The following is a 19,527-nucleotide window of genomic DNA, read 5'->3' on the forward strand; positions in this document are numbered from 1 at the left end:
GCTTTAAACACACACACACACACACACACACACACACACACACACACACACAGAGATGCCTATGAACCAAACGGAAAAGATGACAAGACACACAGAGAATGGATAAAGAAATTGTTGAAGAATGATGCAGAAGAAAAAAAAAAGAGGTAAAGAAACCTGATGATGTCCTTGTGACCGTTGCGGGCGGCGAGGTGCAGGGGGGTGTTGTCTCTCCCGTTGCCCTCCAGTTGAGCCGCAACCATGTTACTGCTCAACAACAGCTGCACCACCTGACGCACACACACAGAAGAAACCATTATGTTACATAACATCACAACTAGAAAATACCATTTAATATACACTATATGGACAAAAGTATTGGGACTTTTCCATCCGTACGTGGTTCCCTCAAACTTTGTATAGAATGTTGCTGAATGCAGCTGAAACCAGCTCCATGAAGAAACGATTTACATGCGCTGGAGTGGAAGATCTCCTGCTATAGAGCTTTGGGATGAATGTGAACAGTGACTGCATCTCAGGCCTCCTCACCGTCTCACCTACCTGACTTTACTAACACCCTTATGGCTGAATGAAATCTCACACAAATTTCCACATGCACAGGATCTAGTGGAACATCTCACAAGAGTGGAGGTTATTATAGCAGGAAATGTGGAATGGGATTTTTTTCAAAAAGCTTATAGTCGGGTGTCCACAAACTTTTGGCCATATAGTGACTTTTTTTGGGTGCATGATCTCGCATATCGTCGTAAAAACCCACCTTTTTTTCAACAATTTTGTGAATCAATTTACTATTAAAAAAGAAATTCTGAAATTGTCTGAGCCACAATTGTAAATAAATAAATAAATAAATAAATAAATAAGATTTCTGTCTACACACACACACCAAAATAATGTGAAGTTTTTAACCCAATAATTGACCCAAAGCAACGATTGTCCACAGAATATACTTCCTTGTTATGTCGCTAAGCAACCAAAACCTACTAAGAGAAAACTGCACTGAGTATCAGCACTACTGAAGCATTGCTTACTTCAGATTTCGTCAACAATCAACTCGACTGCATTCAAACGACAGCTTTATAGGTAACACAACCAGTGGAACACACGCCCATGGTCTTGTGGTGTTTTTATACGTTCTTAGTGTTCAAATTTGAAAGTTTATAGAAGCCTTGAAGCTTTTTATATAGAAACCTTTAACAACATGTTTTCAGAAAGGGTTCCATTTAACCCTTATAGAACTCTCCAGAAGAACCAAATGTTACAAGTGTGCTACAAACCAGTGGTGGACGAAGAACACAAACACGGCACTTGAGTTGAAGTAGAGGTAAAATATTACTGCAGTAAAAGTGTCTCTTTAAACGTTCACTTGAGTAAAAGTACAAAAGTGTTTGCCTTCAATTGTACTTAAGTGTCCAAAGTACTATGATTTATTACGGATATAATTTTCCCATTATCATTTTTATCACAAGTTTTTTTTTTCATCTTCTCCCGCTTATCCGTAATTCGGGTCGCGGGGGCAGCAGTCTAAGCAGATTCCCCAGACACTTCTCCGTGTCCAGAGATCGGGCTGTCAAGGCCCCCGCCTTCGACTGCTGCCCAATCCTCTCAGCACCGGTCCCTTACGGTCCCTCCTGCAGGTGGTGAGCCCACGGGAAGGCGGCCCCACGTCACTCAGACGTCACGGTCCTTGGTTTATTTTTCTCGTAAGGGTCCCACACAAGTTATCACAAGTCTCTTTACTTAATCAACTCATTTTATGAGTAAAGACTCTAATGTGACTCTCACACTGATCTATTAATAAAATGATATTAATGACTCCAACACCGATTGATTTCTATTACAATGATCATGAGAAAAGAAAAAAAAATCAAATTCCTCTCTAAATGTTCTGTTGAACTGATGCTGAACTGTATGTTGGTGATCAGTAGATACACCAAGCACCAATCAAAACCCTGATTGGTCAATGGCTGCGTTTTGACCAGTTAAGTGTTTATCCTCATAAATAAACAGGAATATATAAATAATATCTGAAGAAAAAAAATCTGACTTTGAAATGCAGTAAAGTTAAAATAAAAGTTTCCCCAAATGGAAACACTTCAGTGAAGGACACATATGAAAAAAAGCTACTTAAGTACAATAATTCATTTCATTCTCTACTGACCATCACTGCTTCAAACTCATTATTGCTTGTATTTTCTAGCTAGATCTTCACTTGGAAACCTTCATACCAGAAGGTTTCTAGAAGAGTTCATTTGAAACATTTCTCTGCCTCTTATTTCTACTCGGTACCCTTTTGTTTTAGGTGTCGTGAACCTGGGACCTTTTACAATCCCCTTAAAAGAATAAAACCAATCGGGTTGTACATTTCTGAGAGCAGACAATGGCATGACCCCGACCCTCAAAGGCTTTTCAGTTCGCCTACGTGATGTCATGTTTCAGCCGGTACAAAGCGTCAATCCGAGGCCAAATCGGCAGCAGGGTGCAAAAATAGACGGCTTCGACTCAGGCTGCCTCTGCGTGGTGTGTTTATTCTCGCGAGCGAAAGATTAAACAGAAATAGAAACAGCCTACCCAGGCGAATGAAATAAAGACTTCAAACTGCGGCTTACGCACCAGAAAAGCCCTGAGTCAAAAACCTTTCACACACCGACGGGCCTCGGCAGACAGCTGTTTAAGGCACTTAACTGAAACTTGCCGACCTCGTATTACACAACGCAGTGGCTCTGTACTGAAATATCACACAGGCAACGTGTTCAGGCTTCATTTTGTGTCTGAGATGTGTATATATCATCATAAAATATTGCGATACTCACACTGCTAACGTTATACCAGATAAGGAGGAGAATATCTTTAAACTTTTTATAGAAATAGCCAATTAAAAAAAAAATTATAAAAAAAAAAAAAAAGGGTGTGTACTTCCTGTACACAAAATAAACAAAAATGAGAAGAATTTGTATCAATATCGAAAAACTTTCCACTAAAGTCCAATACAAATACAAAATATACTTAACAAAATATAATATGTGGAAAAAAACTCCATATGTGGTTCTTCCCCAAACTATTACCACAAAAATGGAGGCACACACGTGTATATGGCATCTTCGGATGCGGTGGCATGAACTTTCCCTTTCACATGAACTACTTAAAAACTTGGGTGGATTGGACTGTAATTAATATCAACTGTAATTAATTTGGACTATAATTAATATCAACTGTCTGCTACAATGGCTCAGGTACGCAGTTTGCATGAACAGTTCAGCAAGTTTAGCATTTCAGCGCCAAATCACTAAACAGTAAAACTCAACATTAAAGGAAATTTAATTAATAAACATTTGATGCCACTCAGATGAGGACTGGTTCTCCTCAAGGTTTCTTGCTCACACCATCTCAGGGAGTTTTTTCTCGCCACTGGTTTACTCATGAGGGATAAACTTACAATTATAGGGAATACATTTATACAACTGTATAACCTCCATATCTGTAAAGCTGCTTTAAAACAATGTCTATTTTTAAAAGTGCAATACAAATAAAAAGGAAAAACTGGGAGACCCAAAACTGTTCCAGCATGACAATGCCCCTTTGCGCAGACACCTTCATGAATATATGCTATAGAGCTCAACTGCTATAGAGCTCCAAACTCAACCCTACTGAACACCTTTGAGATTAATTGGAAGGCAGACTGCACCCCAGGCCTCCTCACCTCACCTACATCAATACCTGACTTTACTATGTGGCTGAATGAGCACAAATCTCCACAAGCACACTACAAAATCTAGTGGAACATCTTCCCAGAAGAGTGGAGGTTATTATAACAGCAAACGGAGCGTTTGTGTTCTTTCAGGAGATAAAAACCGAAAAACTAAATGTATCCCAGAACAAGCAGTGCTGATGAATACGAGATAAAAAAAGAACTATTTGGTTAAAAGATAAAAAAAAAAAAAAAGATTAAATCACGTCTCATCATCGAACATGACTTTCTGCTTTGAAGATTAAAGCGGAACAAGGTTTTAAGAGTCTTCAGTGTGTAGGACACGTGAAAACAGGAGCCACTGATTCTCCATACAATGAACACAAAACACCTGATGTAATGTTCTACACTTTTCTGGCCTAAAGCCTAAGGATCTTAAAGCTTGTAATCTGCTCAGTTCTCTGTATTTTCAGACTTCCATTGACTATGGGATCAAACTAATTTCTCAGAGCTAGATGTTCTGTATTGTTGAAAGATTTATGACCAAACTCTTGATGTCACCCATATGAGGATGGGTTCCCCTTTGAGTCTGGTTCCTCTCAAGGTTTCTTCCTCATATCATCTAAGGGAGTTTTTCCTTGCCACTGTCGCCACGGCTTGCTCATCAGGGACAAACGCACACCATTCACCTTCACTGTTGTTTTCTGTAAAGCTGCTTTGAGACAATGTCTGTTGTGAAAAGCGCTATACAAATAAACTTGACTTGACTTGACTAGATGTAATCACTGAACTTCAAAATGTATGGTCAATAATCTCCATCCTAAACCAAAGTTTATGTTAGCAGCAAGTAAATGAGACAACAGTCATGACACAGCATGATTCAATTCCATTTCCTGCTGCCTTTAAACATGGCCGCCACTAGAATGGTAAAAAAAAAAAAAAACAAGAAATGTGCTTTATACTTGTCACATATGGTCAGCCATGAAACAGTGCCTCTTGAGGGTAGAGGGTTAAAGGCCTTGCTCAAGAGCCTCAAGAATGGCAGCTTGTTGATACTGGGACTTGAACCCCTGACCTTCTAATCAGTAATCAAGAGCCTCAACCTCTGAGCTACCAACTCCAACCACCATTAAGACTCCACTTCTCCCATTTAACAACAACCTCAACAATAATTCATTGGAACTATAACAAATGGGCATTCATTGCCACCCAGATGAAGATGTACTTTTGAGTCTGTTTCCGCTTAAGCTTTTGCTTGCCACCACAGGATCACTCATCAGGAATAATCTTATTAGGACAGAATTCTGACATTAAAATATATATTTGTAATAATTTAATTCTGTAAAGCAGCTTTTGGACAGTGGACAATGTTAATGAAATTTTACATTAAACAATAGAAATGACTTCACACGCATTTCTAGCTCCACTAAAAGTTCCATGCAGCAAACGTAAATGAAATGATGGCACAGGAAAGTCAAAGGAGTGAGTGCATTATTCCATGCGCATTTCTGACCAATATTTTGTTGTTTGATTAATAAAAGCTTCCTATTTTCCCATTTTGGCGCTTTTTTTTTTTTTTTTTTTTTACCCAGGAGTGTACATTCTGACGAGCAGCAGTAACTCTAGAGCCATACGGGGTCCTTTTGTATTCTGTTCCTTCAAAGCAAGCTTAAAAGGATCTATATAGAGCATAGCCATAATACCAGTGAGATTTCGTAACAGAATACCAAAGAGATTCCCTGTAGGTATGCTTTTTTAATTTGCTTTCAGAATGTCATTAAATAAAGGGAAACATTGTTGAATGGTTTTAATAGCTATTACAAGTTCTCCATTTTTAGTTTCTGAATGCTTCAACATAGAGTTCAACATAGAAGTCCATTCAGAAAGGGAAACTCTTACATAAGGGTATTTGCAGATTGAAACTTTAAATGGTTCTTATAATAACCTTTAGTACCACAAGGCAATTAACTTACCTTTAGCCTGCCAAACTCACAGGCCAGGTCCAGTGGGGTCTTCTTGGCCTTGTTGACCGTACACACATTGGACTGGTGCTGGAGAAGCATTTCAGACTAGACAGACAAGAAAAAATAAAAAATAAATAAACACACACTCAGTAGGAACCGTCACTGCTTTCATCAGGTTTCTACAATCACAGGATGAAAGAGGTCAAGCATGAAAAGTCCCTGGCTTGTAGGCCAGGACATAAAAATACAAGAGCACCGTCAGATTGTTTGAGAGATGTATGACGACATGCAGTGATCACCGTATCCTCTTACTTGTGTTGTGTGTTGTGAGAAAGCCTGGGACTCGGAGGAAAGCGAACACCCTGGATGGTTTGTACGTGACGCAGCTACTGTACACCTAGGTTTGGGTGCTAGCTCAAAAAGACATTGTTCAGAAACAATGACCAGCAGAGTAATGCCAACGGGACCTAGGACTTTTCTTAATGTGAGGACGTCTCGTTTTTCAATTTTGTTTTTGTTTCCTCTTTCACCAAAGGCTATAACAACCAGCTTTAGGCCACTGACTACATCACCACATCTACTATTCTACATCTTTATTCTTACTATGATTTATTTTCAAGAGAAGGAGGAAAAACAGTGCATAAATAGCAAGGTGTTCTTTTTATAGGTAGACAAAATTACATATTGTTTACACATTAGTCGGAAGGCGACATGCTTATACATGATGACCTTCTTCATCATGAATCTTGGAAGATGTTCCACTAGATTTTGGAGTGTGTTTGTGGAGATTTGTGCTTATTCACCCACAAGGGTGTTAGTAAAGACAGGTACTGATGTAAGTAAGTTGAGAAGGTCTGGGGTTCAGTCAGCGTTCACAATCATCCCAGAGGTTCAATAAGGTTGACGTCAGAGCTCTATAGAAGGAGATCTTCCACTCCAACAAATACATCATGGACATTGTGCACAAGAACATTGTCAACAGGTTTGGGTCTCCTAGGTCAAGTAAAGGAAAAATTGAATACTAGCGCATCCAGTGACGTCCTATACAGTTGTGTGTATACAGTTGTGTGTAACAGAATCCCATACACTTGGGGGGGGGGGGGGGGTGTCAAGTGGCCCAATACTTTTGTCAAGAGTGTATATAGACGATGCTTATGAAAGGTTTGGAAAAACACCAAGTCACCCCTTCTAGACTGTTAATACCACGGATACAATGAGTGCAGTCCTCACCACATCGTAGTGTCCATATTGAGCAGCCAGATGCAGAGGGATTTGTCCATCCTGTGAGGTTCCGTTAACAGAAGCTCCAGCTCTCAGCAACATCAGTACGGAGTCGACTTTTCCCTGCCAGGCAGCATAGTGGAGGGGTCGCATTCCTACAACAGGAACGCAGAGTTCGATAAACCGATCCCAAATTTAACCTGGTGTCAATAGACCTGGGTATCAAACAATATGTGACACATATCTGATACTAATCTTGACTCTGTACAAGCTTCTGCTGTTAAGTGAAGGCATGTTATACCAGACATTTAGCGATGTTCAGATGTTATCCTGATTACTACTGTTTAAAAAGATGAATTAAAAAAGGTTCTTTGTGTTTTTGCTTCTGATTTAGTCATGCCCCCCACCCCCACACCCCACTGTTCCATCACAGCATAACTACCCTACTGTGTTCACCTGTTCTACGTCCCTACTTGATTAGTTTTAGTATCGTAGTAAATTTCACTAATTAAATCACACACTTTATACTTGTTCACTTCCTCCAAAGACTGTGCATGCCCCAGAACACTTGATAAAGGTATATTAAAAAAAATAAATAAATGTTTTAATGTACTTCATTACTGTACGCAAGGAATTATTTTGGCTACTTCAGAGTTTTACTGAGTATCAAAAATATACTTTTACGCTCCACTCAACTAAATTTATATAGATAGTACTTTTTAATCCACAGCATTTTAATTGACAATCACCATTACTAATTACATTTTGCACCTCTGTTAAAAGGTCATTAAACCTCAACACTCCACTAGCCGCTAATGAGCGACTTCGAAATGCTGTCCATGCTTTTAGTTCAAAGAACTCGAATCAATTTCCAAGATTTTGAGAAGCAACTTTTGTTGAAGTTAAATACAAATATTGCGCCTCTCTGAGACTGAGGTGCATCAAATCACATTCAGCTCTGAATAGTTGGTTTTGGTTTATTGTAAAAAAAAAAAAATCTCCTTTATTTTTATTTACTTCGTGACCCGATGCTATAATTTTATTCGTTACTTGACGATACCGTTCAAACTGCTTTACTACTTTGTCTCCTCTTAAGACCGACTTGTTTGATCTTTGTTTCGTTCTGGCATGCTGAAGAGGTCAAATCAGAAGACTTTTACTCAAGTCATATTGGAATTATGGACAAGTAGTAATGGAGTTAGTTTTGCAGTGAGAAATCTATACGTTTACTCAAGTATTACTATTACTATAAGTATTACTTAAAGATTTTCAGGTACACATCTGTCTAAAACAAACGTAATTGGTGATAATGCCAGCATATACAATCGGATCCAAGTTAAAAAGAATTTGTTTTTATTTTAATAAGTACATTTTCCTCCCACAAACTTGCATTTACTGGGTTAAGCTGTTAAACATTTGAGTTTTACTGTATAGCCTCAAGAATTTGCAGATGCAGAATTTAATTTTGAAGTGTCTTTAAGTGCAAGCATTTATGTTTTTAATTAAACGTGCGATTAGTCCTGCATAAACAACTAAAACATTGTTATTGGAAAAGTTGATCACCATTGCGGTCCTTGATGTCCACTGTAGCCTGAGCTTCCAAAAGAAGAGACAGCAGGTCTGTGGTGCCCGTGAGAGCCGCATGATGCAGAGCCGAAAACCTGAACGATGAAGAAAGAGTTATGAGGAGCCAAACTCATAATTCACATAATCAGTGCTGTAATCCAACCTAAACGTGTTCCAGCATGAACATGCCCCTCTACACAAACCAGCCCCATGATGATATCTTTTACATGGGTTGGAGTAGAAGATCTCCTTCTACAGAGCTCCAAAACTACTGAACACATTTGGGATGAATTGGAACCATAACTGCACCCCAGACCTCCTCACCTCACCTATATCAGAAGCTGACTTTGTGGCAACATGAGCACAAATCTCCAAAATCTAATGGAACATCTTTCCAGAAGAGTAGAAGTTATCACAGAGCAAATGTGACATGAGATGTTTAAACAGCACATGCTAATCTTACAATGAGGTGTCCACAAACTTTTGGCCATACAGTATTTAGATATAAATAAGGAAAACTGAATTTCGCATGTGCTCGCTCAATTCTCAAAAAGAAAAGACTGCTTTTATGAATATTTCTTCGCTTAATGTTTTTATACAAGGAATTGCAGAAATTGGGACACTTAATGTCTATATAAGGAATAAAACGTGTAACAATCAACAACAATTTCAACAAGTCCAAAAATGTTTGTTCCTCTTATATTATAGGAATTGCCAATGTCAGAAATACCAATAAACACAATTCTTATTTTAAAACAAGAACATCGAACTTTTTACATTTTGTTTACATTCAATGTCCCTGTTATCACATAAAATATCACAAATCTCTCTCTCTAATATGCATACTATATATATATATATGTATTGTAAAAATATATATATAAATTAAAAATATATATATATATATATAAATAAATAATGTGCTAGTTTAAATGATGAACCTAAATGACCTCACTGATGATTTTAACATTGGAATGTTTTTCTAATTGCAACATTTCAGACTTTCACCGTGTTGCAATAAATACAGGCATGAGTGATTAAAGGACTCCAGGATTGGGAGTGACGGGAGATATTTACAAGCGAGGACTCAGGCTTTGTTGTGGTTATAAGACGACGCAACACTTTGCAATGTTCAGGAATTTTCTTTTTCAACTCCGGCTCAATAAAAGCATCTGATCCTCCATTTGTCTGGAAGATAAACGCCTTCTCCGACTGTGTGTGTGAGTCAGGAGGGAAGAGCGAATTTTATACACAGTTTGCTTTGATTTTGGCTGAATAATCATGAGTTTCATATACATTTATCTTACTTGTGTGTGTGTGTGTGTGTGTGTGTGTGTGTGTGGGTATGTGGGCTGTAAAACATCCTGTTCATTTCACAGACAGTTTTTCTTTTAGACCAAACAGCAGGGTGACACACACACACACACAGACAGACACACAGTTTTGTTGTAGCCCGTATTTTACACTCTTCTCCTGTCATACATCTTTGATAAAGTGATGCAGCATGTACACACATGTTGAGCTCGCACTTCCAAAAAAAAAAGACGGTTTTTTGAGGACCGGGCAATTCTGAGGAAACCTGAGACTGATAATATCTCTTAATAATTATCTCTTAATAAGAGATAAAAATGGAACAAACGCACACATACAGAGACACACACAAACACACACACGTTTGTCTTATTTTTCTTGTGAGAGTTTTTAATTGACCTTTTTTTTTTTTGTTAATAGGGACCTGAAAATTTCACACACACACACACACACAAAGAAACAATAACACAAACACACATTGTCAAACACACATTCACATACTTTACACCTTTTTGCAAGTCGATTTAAATTTCGGAGTATAATGAATAATATGAGTGTGAAAAGTGTGTGTGTGTGTGTGTGTGTGTGTGTCATTAGCTCATGTACACTAGATCTCATTTTCCAGTAAGACACCCCCCACCCCCCCCACACACACACACACACACACACACAATTAACGGATTCAATAATTGCAGAGGGAAAAGCCAAGAAGAAAAGCAAACTATGAGCAGAGCACCAGGAAGAGAGGGGAGGGTAAAAAAAAAAAAAGAGCTGCACAGCTCCAGTAGCAGTAATGAATAATAAAATGTTCTTCCTGCTGCTCCCTCAGGAAACTTTTCCTCAACTCCGCTCATGAAATTACAAATTAGAGCTTAAATTAACACCACTCCCGCTCCCTCGTCTCCTCTGCCTCACTCTTATTTGATGAACAAGAACTTCCTGTACTTCACGGGTTTGTAACCCAGGGTCTAAGGAACCCTACGAGTACCTGGTGGGATCAGGAAAAGGGAATCTTTGTATCTCTTATTGAGTTTGCCTTCTTACACTTTGATTAAATATGCGTAGTGCCTATGGCTTTGTACCGAGTTGTTCTGTAGTTTGATTTCAGTTTCTCATGCTGAATATCTTTCAGTGTTCATTAATGACAAAATACATTCAATGTGTTACGTTGTAATAAGTTTTCAGAGAAGCAGCGAGTGTTGATTTTAACTAGGGTGTGTTACAAGACATTACAAGTCGTCATTTGAATCAATAATTTTTGACAATTTCTTGTTTAGTAGCTCTCGATTTAAGATCTTTCCACACAAATAAAAAAAAAAGCGAACTGAAAAATAAAAATTAAAAGTGTATCGATGCTTACTTTGTCTTTTTCTTTTGTTCTAAAGCCTAGATATGTTTTTCCAGAAATCTTACCTGGTGTAATTATCTTTCTGCATTGGCAGAGAATTGTACTTGTTTTTCCTGTTTTAATTTTATTTATTTATTTCGTTTTTTTTTTTTAACCCTTTCTCCATTTGAGCTTTTGTGCCATTTCACATAATGACATCCAGCGTGAACGTGACTCGTAGCAGGACACTACATTCAACGGAAGTGTTTTGTTCTAATTTTCTGTCGCAGCTGAGAAATCGATAAGGTGACAAATCCAAAAGCTTTTCATACGGAACACGTCCTGTCGCTTACCCGTCTGTGTCCTGGTAGTTGATGTTCAGCTTCTTTGTCGAACTCAGTAACTCTGCAAACACAAAATGAAGAAGGAGGGAAGAAAGTCAGATCACTGAATATATGATACACACGCAATGCCATTTAGACAAAAGTATTAGGACACATAGACCGATCAGGCATTACATTATGACCACCTGTCCCCTTTTATGTTGGTCCCCTTTTGCTGCGAAAACAGTCGTGACCCATCGATCATTACCAGCATTAAATTCTTCAGCAGTTTGAGCTACAGGAGTTGGTCTGTTGGATCGGACCACAGGGAACAGCCTTCGCTCCTTACGTAAATCAGTTTGCCTCGACCGCTCGTGACCCTGTCGCCGGTTAACCACTGTTCCTTCCTTGGAGCACTTTTGATAGATTCTGACCACTTCAGACCAGGAACATCCCACAAGAGCTGCAGTTTTGGAGATGCTCTGACCCAGACGTCTAGACGTTACAATTTAGCCCTTCTCAAACTCACTCCTAATAAATATATCTCACCCATTAAGAGGTGCCATGATGAAGAGATAATCAGTGCTAATCACTTTACCGGTCAGTGGTCATAACATTATGTCTGATCGTTGTACGTGGACCTTCTTCAAACCGTTACCTTTGGAAATTACATTTTCCCTTCGTTTGAAATAGGAGACCCAAAACTACTCCAGCATGCCAATGCTCCAGTGCACAAAGCCAGCTCAACACAGATATGGTTTACATGGTTTTAAAGTTTAAGATCTCCTGTAGGGCTGGGCGATATGGCCTAAAAAAAAATCCCAGATTTTTTCACAAAAAATGTGCGATTTAAATAGATTTTTTTTCCCCTGCTTAAAATCAATCTGCATATGACAAAGAAAATGTTCAAAAAAGTTTAAACTTTATTAAATAAAGTGTATTTACCCTTCTGGGAGTATAACCCACTTTGGTTAAAGTGCAATCAGAAACAACAAGCCAAAAATACAAGATGGCGGCCCTGCCTTTGTAAATTGTAAAAATAGAACGTAACATAACATAAAATAAGCAAACCTACAAAGAAAAATGTTTTTATGAGTGTTTTAATGTGGAACATGATTGGGGTTTGAGGTTTGGAGTGATTTTGACTTTACTTTTCTCCGAAACCAAAAATGAGATAAAGTTTAGTAATAGACAGAGACACTGTAAATAAAAATAATTTGAAAGATTGAGCAAACCTATAAAGGAAAATGTTTTATGAGTGTTTGAATGTTGAACATGGTTAAAAATGCAGTGATGTTTGGAGTGATTTTGCCTTTACTTTTTTTTAAAACTCCACAGTAAAATAAGTTGAAATTTGAAATAAGAATATAAAAGACAGGGAGATTCTAAATAAGAATTATTTAAAAGATTGAGCAAACCTCAAAAAAATGTTTTATGAGTGTTTGAATATGGTAATTCAAATGCTCTGATTTTTCTGTTTGTCTTTGCATGTATTTTGACCGCTCCCACCACCCATACCGTAAGTGTACGATTAGACGCGCAACACTAAACAAAGTGCGGCTGCTTAACCGTGTATTTTCAAGATGTGGCTGCTTAACCGCAGTCTTGTGCTGCCGCTGTCTTGTTCATTTCGTAGGGCCCTACATCTCTCCCCTCTCGACAGCACACTTTGCAGCGGGGTGTTGTTTGTGTTGCGTCTGACGCAGCAAAACCAAACCAATTCCAAATTACAGACGACACTGTGCCTTTCCTGGGAACGAGCTCTTCTCTGCTCGCTGCCATGTTGTTTGTGTATCTCTATGGCAAACGCGCGGGGGGGAGGGCTGAGTTCGTTCAAAACTATGGAAGCCCAGAGGGGAGCGTCGGCGGACATTAAAGCGAAACCCGATTTTTATTAAAAGAGATCGATGTAAACTACACATTCGAGTTAATCGATAAAACCGATTTATCGCCCAGCCCTAATCTCCTTCTAGAGAGCTCCATCCTTATTAAACACCTTTGGGAAGAATGTGAACGCTGAGTGCACCCCAGGCCTCCTCACTGAACTACAGTACCTGATTTTACTGGATGAATAAGCACAAATCTCCAAAAGCACACACTAAAATCTGGTGGAACATCTTCACAGAAGAGTGGAGGACCTTCAAATGGGGACTAATGATCAATAATCACATACCAATCCATACAGTGTATACAACGGATCCATTATCTCTGATTCCTGCTAAAGAAAATATGATTCATGATCTTTCCACATCATGAACGCACTTGTTTCACATGTACGACGCTTCGGGGTTTCCGCCCAAATGACGGGGCAGAGAATTAAAGCCATGCTGTCAGTATTACGCAAGTATTTCTTTTTTTTTTTTTTTGTACATTTAATTTGACAACAATGCTCAGTTTTGTAACTGTTGCCTGTAACAGCGCTGCCATTGTGTTTGGTCCGGATTGTGTGCAATTGATTCGGCTTTAGAATATCTGCCCGATGAATAAATGCTAAAGGAATGCTGGGAATAAGAATCGGAAACTCAATATCGGTGTCATCAGAGAGATAAGCCAGGGCTTGCACATAGCCTCGCTGCTGTACACCGTCCAAACAATGCTGCCTCCGCGACCATGTCTGCGCGTAACTAACCAAATTAGGAGTGCTTTCCCTTTACAAGAGCCTCGAGACTGATGCGGCTGTTATTGCTGCGACTAGTAAAGTATGTTTCGACTCCGTGAACGATCAGCTATGAATAGCCTGCTTTCTAAACCACAAAGAGACCGCGGAGACTGAAGGAAATCCAACGACTCGGTTATATTTAGTTACAGTTTGTTTTTCTGTGAGGAAGGAAAAAAATAATAAATGCCAAGATTCTTATCTTCTCTGTAATTTTCAGGCCCGATCTCTTTGGAAACCCTGTTATTTTCGCAGCAAGAGCATAGTTTTGGTTTCATTTTGCATTTATGCCATGAATGTATCATATGTTGACAAAATTAGACGTTCAGTTTTTTCCTCTTACTTTTCCACGTAAAAACAATGTATTTCAGTGTTTTGTTGCAATATAACGAACTCCGTTACTGAAGTGCTCACCATTATCTATCGAGCTCCTGAGGTACCAGATCATGCCACCCTTGATCTTTCTGGACCTACCGATCTATCCATACGGCCTACTTATGGATTTTTATCGGTCTGTGCGGAGGATGGTTCCGTGTGAGCTGCATGGAGATACGCTTCATGAACAAAAGTATTGGGACACTGACTTTTCTAGCCATATGTTCTTCTTCCCAAAACTGTTACCACAACGTTGTCTTTGGATGCAGAAGCATTACATTTTCCCTTTACTTTAACTAGACCCGAACCTGTTCCAGCATCACAATGCTCCTGTGCACGAAGCCAGCTCCATGAACATATGCTTTACATGGGGCGGAGAGGAAGATCTTGAGTGGCCTGCTATAGAGCTCTGATCTCATCCGTACTGAACACCTTTGGGATGAATTGGAACGCTGACTGCACCCCCAGGTCTCCTCACCTCAACTAATGTTAAAGACATGTATTGCCTCCTGTTGTATATATGTTTAAATCGTAAGCAACAATGATGCTTAATAATGTTTAATATTTTATTATGAGCTCAGATAATCTCAAATGTTCCACAACTGACGACTGTATAAGGCTGTAGTAAGGACATTACTCAGAAATCACTCATGCCGGTGGTCTTGATGTTTCTCACTCTCCGGTGTTTAACGTTTTTATGATTATAATCACACTCTTGGTGTCAGCCAAATGAGGACGAGTTCCCCTTTAGAGTTCTTTTAGGTTCTTCTCAAGGGTTCTTCCTAATACTATTCTAAAGGGACCGTTTCTGTGCCCATAGTTGCCTCAGGCTTTTTATCCGAGACAAACAGATAATTCACATATTTAAAATTTTTTTTTTTTTTTCTTTTTTCAAAGCGGCTTTGAGACGATGCCCATTGTGAAAAGCGCTATAGAAAGAGAGAGAGAGTGGCATTTAAGCCTTGTCAACCTTGAACGAGACCAAGGAGGAGCTGCAAACCCGAACATATGTGGCTACACGTTAATGATCCCACCTCTGGTTCACCTACTTCACTTCTTGTAGATAATCCAGATTGATCAACTTCTCAATGCTGAACAAATTAAACAATTTACTACACCAAATTTGCTATGATTAAACACCATTTAATGGGAGGTGTTAGCTCAGAGGTTAAGGCATTGGAATTGGAAGGTCACGAGTTCAACTCCAAGCACTACCCAGCTGCCACTGCTGGACCCTCGAGCACCCATACACTGCTCAGTTCTGAATCAGTCAGAATAAAGGCGTCTGCCAAATGCTATAAACGTAAATATATCTTTCTTGCATTGCTTTGATCTAGTAAATGTACTGTCAGTGAAGCGGGGTTGAATATTAATAACAGAAAGTTAATAAAGCATGTTTCCTTTAATTATCCGCTGCTATGTTCTGTATAAAAAAACAAGTGAACAGAAGCAGCCTGCACGCGAGTGACTCCTAAAAGAGCGTGAAACACTATCTAGGTCACGCAGTGAAAAGATGCTGAACAAGAGACGTGTCAAAACTGTCAGCGCTTGAACGCAGCACTGGAGTCCCTTCGTCGCGGAGCTCTCGAGCTCGGATCATGAAAAGACTTCGTACGTTCCACACAAAAGATCCTTAACTCTCTTATCTGCGAACGTCTTTCATCCCAGACACACCGATAGACGTTCTCATAAAAGTGGCTATAAAACTCCAGCGTATGTTAAGCTATAGGACACGATTGATGCAAGTATAGAAGCGGAACATGATCAGCCAGGCACTCTAGTGGAAAAAAGAAATTATATATATATATATATATATATATATATATATATATATATATATATATATATATATATATATATATATATATATATTAGTGATTTAATAGGCTCAGACTTGCTTTGGGTAATTGGGAGTTGAAACGCGAAACTTTAACATCAGGCTGAACACATAGCTGTGCATTTACTCACCAGTCAGTACACACACAGCCACCTGCCCCATCCTGTCTACTCCAAGGCCTCAGTCAGTCATTCACTTACTCCAGTCATCAAATACCCCCCTCACCACCTTCACCTTCTCAGATCCACACATGCTCAAATACTTCCCTGTCCTGCCTTCAAATATTCACTCTCCAAATCCAGCTTTCCACTTCCCTTGTCCTCACGCACACTGAAGAACCACTGGGCCTCTACATCCTAATAATTTCTTCCTCCCAAATTTTGGTGGGAGTAAATATCCGAAACGCAGCAAATTCTTCCACCCCACACTGATTGGCATACAGTTTATCACGAATACATCTCTCCGCACTGTGAGGCATAAACTAACCCGGCTTTGTTTCCCTCTAGAAATTGCACCATTGTAACTTCTTTTTAGAGTTTGGAAAGATGAAAATTGCATCTCTATTTTACAAAAATTGCTCACTCACACATATTTCTCAATACTCCGGTTCTTGTGATGTTTTAACGATTTATTATCGCACTCTTTGTGTCGCCCAAATGAGGAGGAGTTCCTCTTTTAAATCTGGTTCCTCTCAAGGTTTCTTGCCCATGCCATCTAGGTAAGGTCTTCCTTGCTGAAGTCAGCCAAGGTTTCATCATCCAGGATAAATAACATCTACATTTAAATATAAGGGAACTTTGTTTGATTTTGTTCTATAATTCATACAATCTGCAAAGCTGCTATGAGAAAATATCCATTGTTAAAAGTGCTATAGAAATACACTGAATCATTAAAAAATAAATAAATAAATAAATAAATAAATAAATAAATAAATAAGATAAAAGAAAAATAAGTGTGCCCTAAAACAAGTTGACAATTTAAAAGCAAAAGATAACACGAAGAGAAGACCCTCTTCATCCTGGTATTGTGTTACAGGGTTCGCTCATTCTGCTAATCTTTACAGGCCACAGAGAACCTTATAAAACTGACATATATCACTCACACACACACACACACACACACACACACACACACACACACACACACACACACACACACACACACACACACACACACACACACACACAACATGAACAAAAAGTACTCGCTGCCTGACTTTTGTATCCATATGTGCTTCTTCCTGAAACACAAAATTGGCGGCACACAAATTTACAGTGGATGCAGTAACATTGAATTTTCTCTTCACTTGAACTAGAAGACCCAAAACCTGTTTCAGCGTTATAATGCCCCTGTGCACAAACCAACTTTACATGTGTTGGAGTGGAAGATCTCTTGCTATAGAGCTCTGACCTCAACCCTATTAAACACTGCTGGGATGGACTGCAACAATGACTGCACCTCCTCAGTACAGAACTTTCCCAATGCACTTGTGGCTGAATAAGCAGATATGAGATGGTAAATGAAAAACACCGTCCTGTCCGATACTGTTAATAGTGAAGCATGGTGGTGGTGGTGGTGGTGGTTCATGTTAGGAGTTTCATTAGCCTCATAAACGGATTTAATGCAGAATGTTCAAAGTTTACAATTTATATGTATATAAATAAAACTCTATTTGACCAAAAACTGTATTTGAGCATTCTCCAGAAATTTGCTCCGAACTTGTTTAAGAAGAAAGAACGAAAGAACAGAAGAACAAAGAGTGCTTTATATTTCACATGCACTTTAGAGCGGAGTGAAATTTGTTCTTCATTCATTTTTATTTCTATTGCGCTTTTAACAATGAACATTGTCTCAAAGCAGCTTTACACATATACACAGACAAATCCCAGCAACGTTAGGAAGCTACGGTCAGAGCACAGGATCAGCCACTACACAGCACCCCTGGAGCACAGAGGGTTAAGAGCCTTGCTCAGTGGCCAAAAAGTGGCAGCTTGGCGATACGAGGCTTGAAACCCCGACTTTCCGATCAGTAACCAAAAACCTTAACTACTTAGCTACCACATACTTCATAAGGCTTGTGTAGCCCACAACATATCTTGCTCAAAGGCCCAGCAATGACAGCTTGCTGGAGCTGGGATTTGAACTCACAACCTTCCAATCAGAAGGCCAATATGTTAAACACTGAGCTACCACTTCCATGTGTTATTGTTCATTCAGATATCTACCTGGCTCTAGGTTGCTTGAGGAACGAGTGTTTTTATATGGTGATCATGTGAATCGAATAACACTACAAATATGTGAAAAGATGAACCTGAACTGCACAATTTTGTTACTCGTCATACTTATACAAATTCAATTTACTTCAGTTCTTCGATTTAACCTAAGGGTATGAACTTGTCAATATCGAGTTTTTTTTTTTTTTCCCTGACGCATGTTTCTGCTTGAATAGCACAGCTTCTGTTGAATTATGGGTGTGCGTCGAATCATAATTTTGCAGTGAAAAGCTTTAATCTGGGCTCCAAATCATTGTCCCTGATTGCATATTGTGGCTTCAGGTAGGAATGTAAACATGACGGAGTATAAATAACATTTATGGATAAGCCTATATTTATGCAATAGCGGTACAATGTTAACCTGTGGGTGTGACTCATATGGTTAGATGAAATCTTCATATCATTCCGTAATGACGAGGTCAATCCTGTACAGACCTGAATTTCTGCAACAAGCGAAATCAGAAAGCTGGAAAAAACAGACTCGATCAAGGAAAACAGCCTGCCTATATTGAAAATAATACTGTATATATCATACTGAAGTACAATCATTACATTCACTGCCATGATCCATTTATTGGAGCTGAATCTGACAACATTTGTTTGTTTAAGAAATCCAACAGGGACCTTGACATGTTCAAAGTATTTTCATTTGGTACAAAAGCAGAAATATCAAAATTATACTGTAGTAAAATATAATAAATTTTCAATGATATAAAACATGAAATGCCAGCAGAAAATCAGATAAGATTTAATAAGATAAAAGAAAAGAGAGAGAGAGAGCGAGAGAGAGAGAGAGAGAGAGAGAGAGAGAGAGAGAGAGAGACAGTAAATGTGTTTGTGTGTGATATTCATTAAGAAATGTAAAAAAGAAAATCTTCATGAACTATGAATCAGCTCAAAAGATTTTATCCCTCAATCCTGTTGTAATCTGATTAGTAATTCATTTACTGGCCATGAGCAGAAACACACCCTGGATGAGACAAAAGTAC

At 38.8% G+C, this 19,527-nt stretch overlaps 1 protein-coding gene across 11 annotated transcripts in view; it reads right to left on the reverse strand.

Moving 5' to 3' along the window:
* Positions 1-19,527, reverse strand: part of caskin2 (CASK interacting protein 2) — a 69,470-nt gene that overhangs the window by 34,139 nt on the left and 15,804 nt on the right. For 6 of the 11 annotated variants that reach the window (XM_083556436.1, XM_083556437.1, XM_083556433.1 and 3 more), the window contains exons 3-7: positions 11,428-11,479; positions 8,434-8,531; positions 6,880-7,025; positions 5,659-5,754; positions 157-269 (exon numbers count right to left, since the gene is read on the reverse strand). In XM_083556436.1, the coding sequence (XP_083412562.1) occupies positions 157-269; positions 5,659-5,754; positions 6,880-7,025; positions 8,434-8,531; positions 11,428-11,479 (505 nt within the window). Of the gene's footprint in view, positions 1-156; positions 270-5,658; positions 5,755-6,879; positions 7,026-8,433; positions 8,532-11,427; positions 11,480-16,396; positions 16,601-19,527 lie in introns of those variants that run through there. The other 5 variants (XR_014536040.1, XM_083556441.1, XM_083556440.1 and 2 more) reach the window with 2 other exon arrangements.

This window comes from Silurus aristotelis (genome assembly GCF_946808225.1).
Source record: "Silurus aristotelis genome assembly, chromosome: 12".
NCBI classification, from domain to species: Eukaryota; Metazoa; Chordata; class Actinopteri; order Siluriformes; family Siluridae; genus Silurus; species Silurus aristotelis.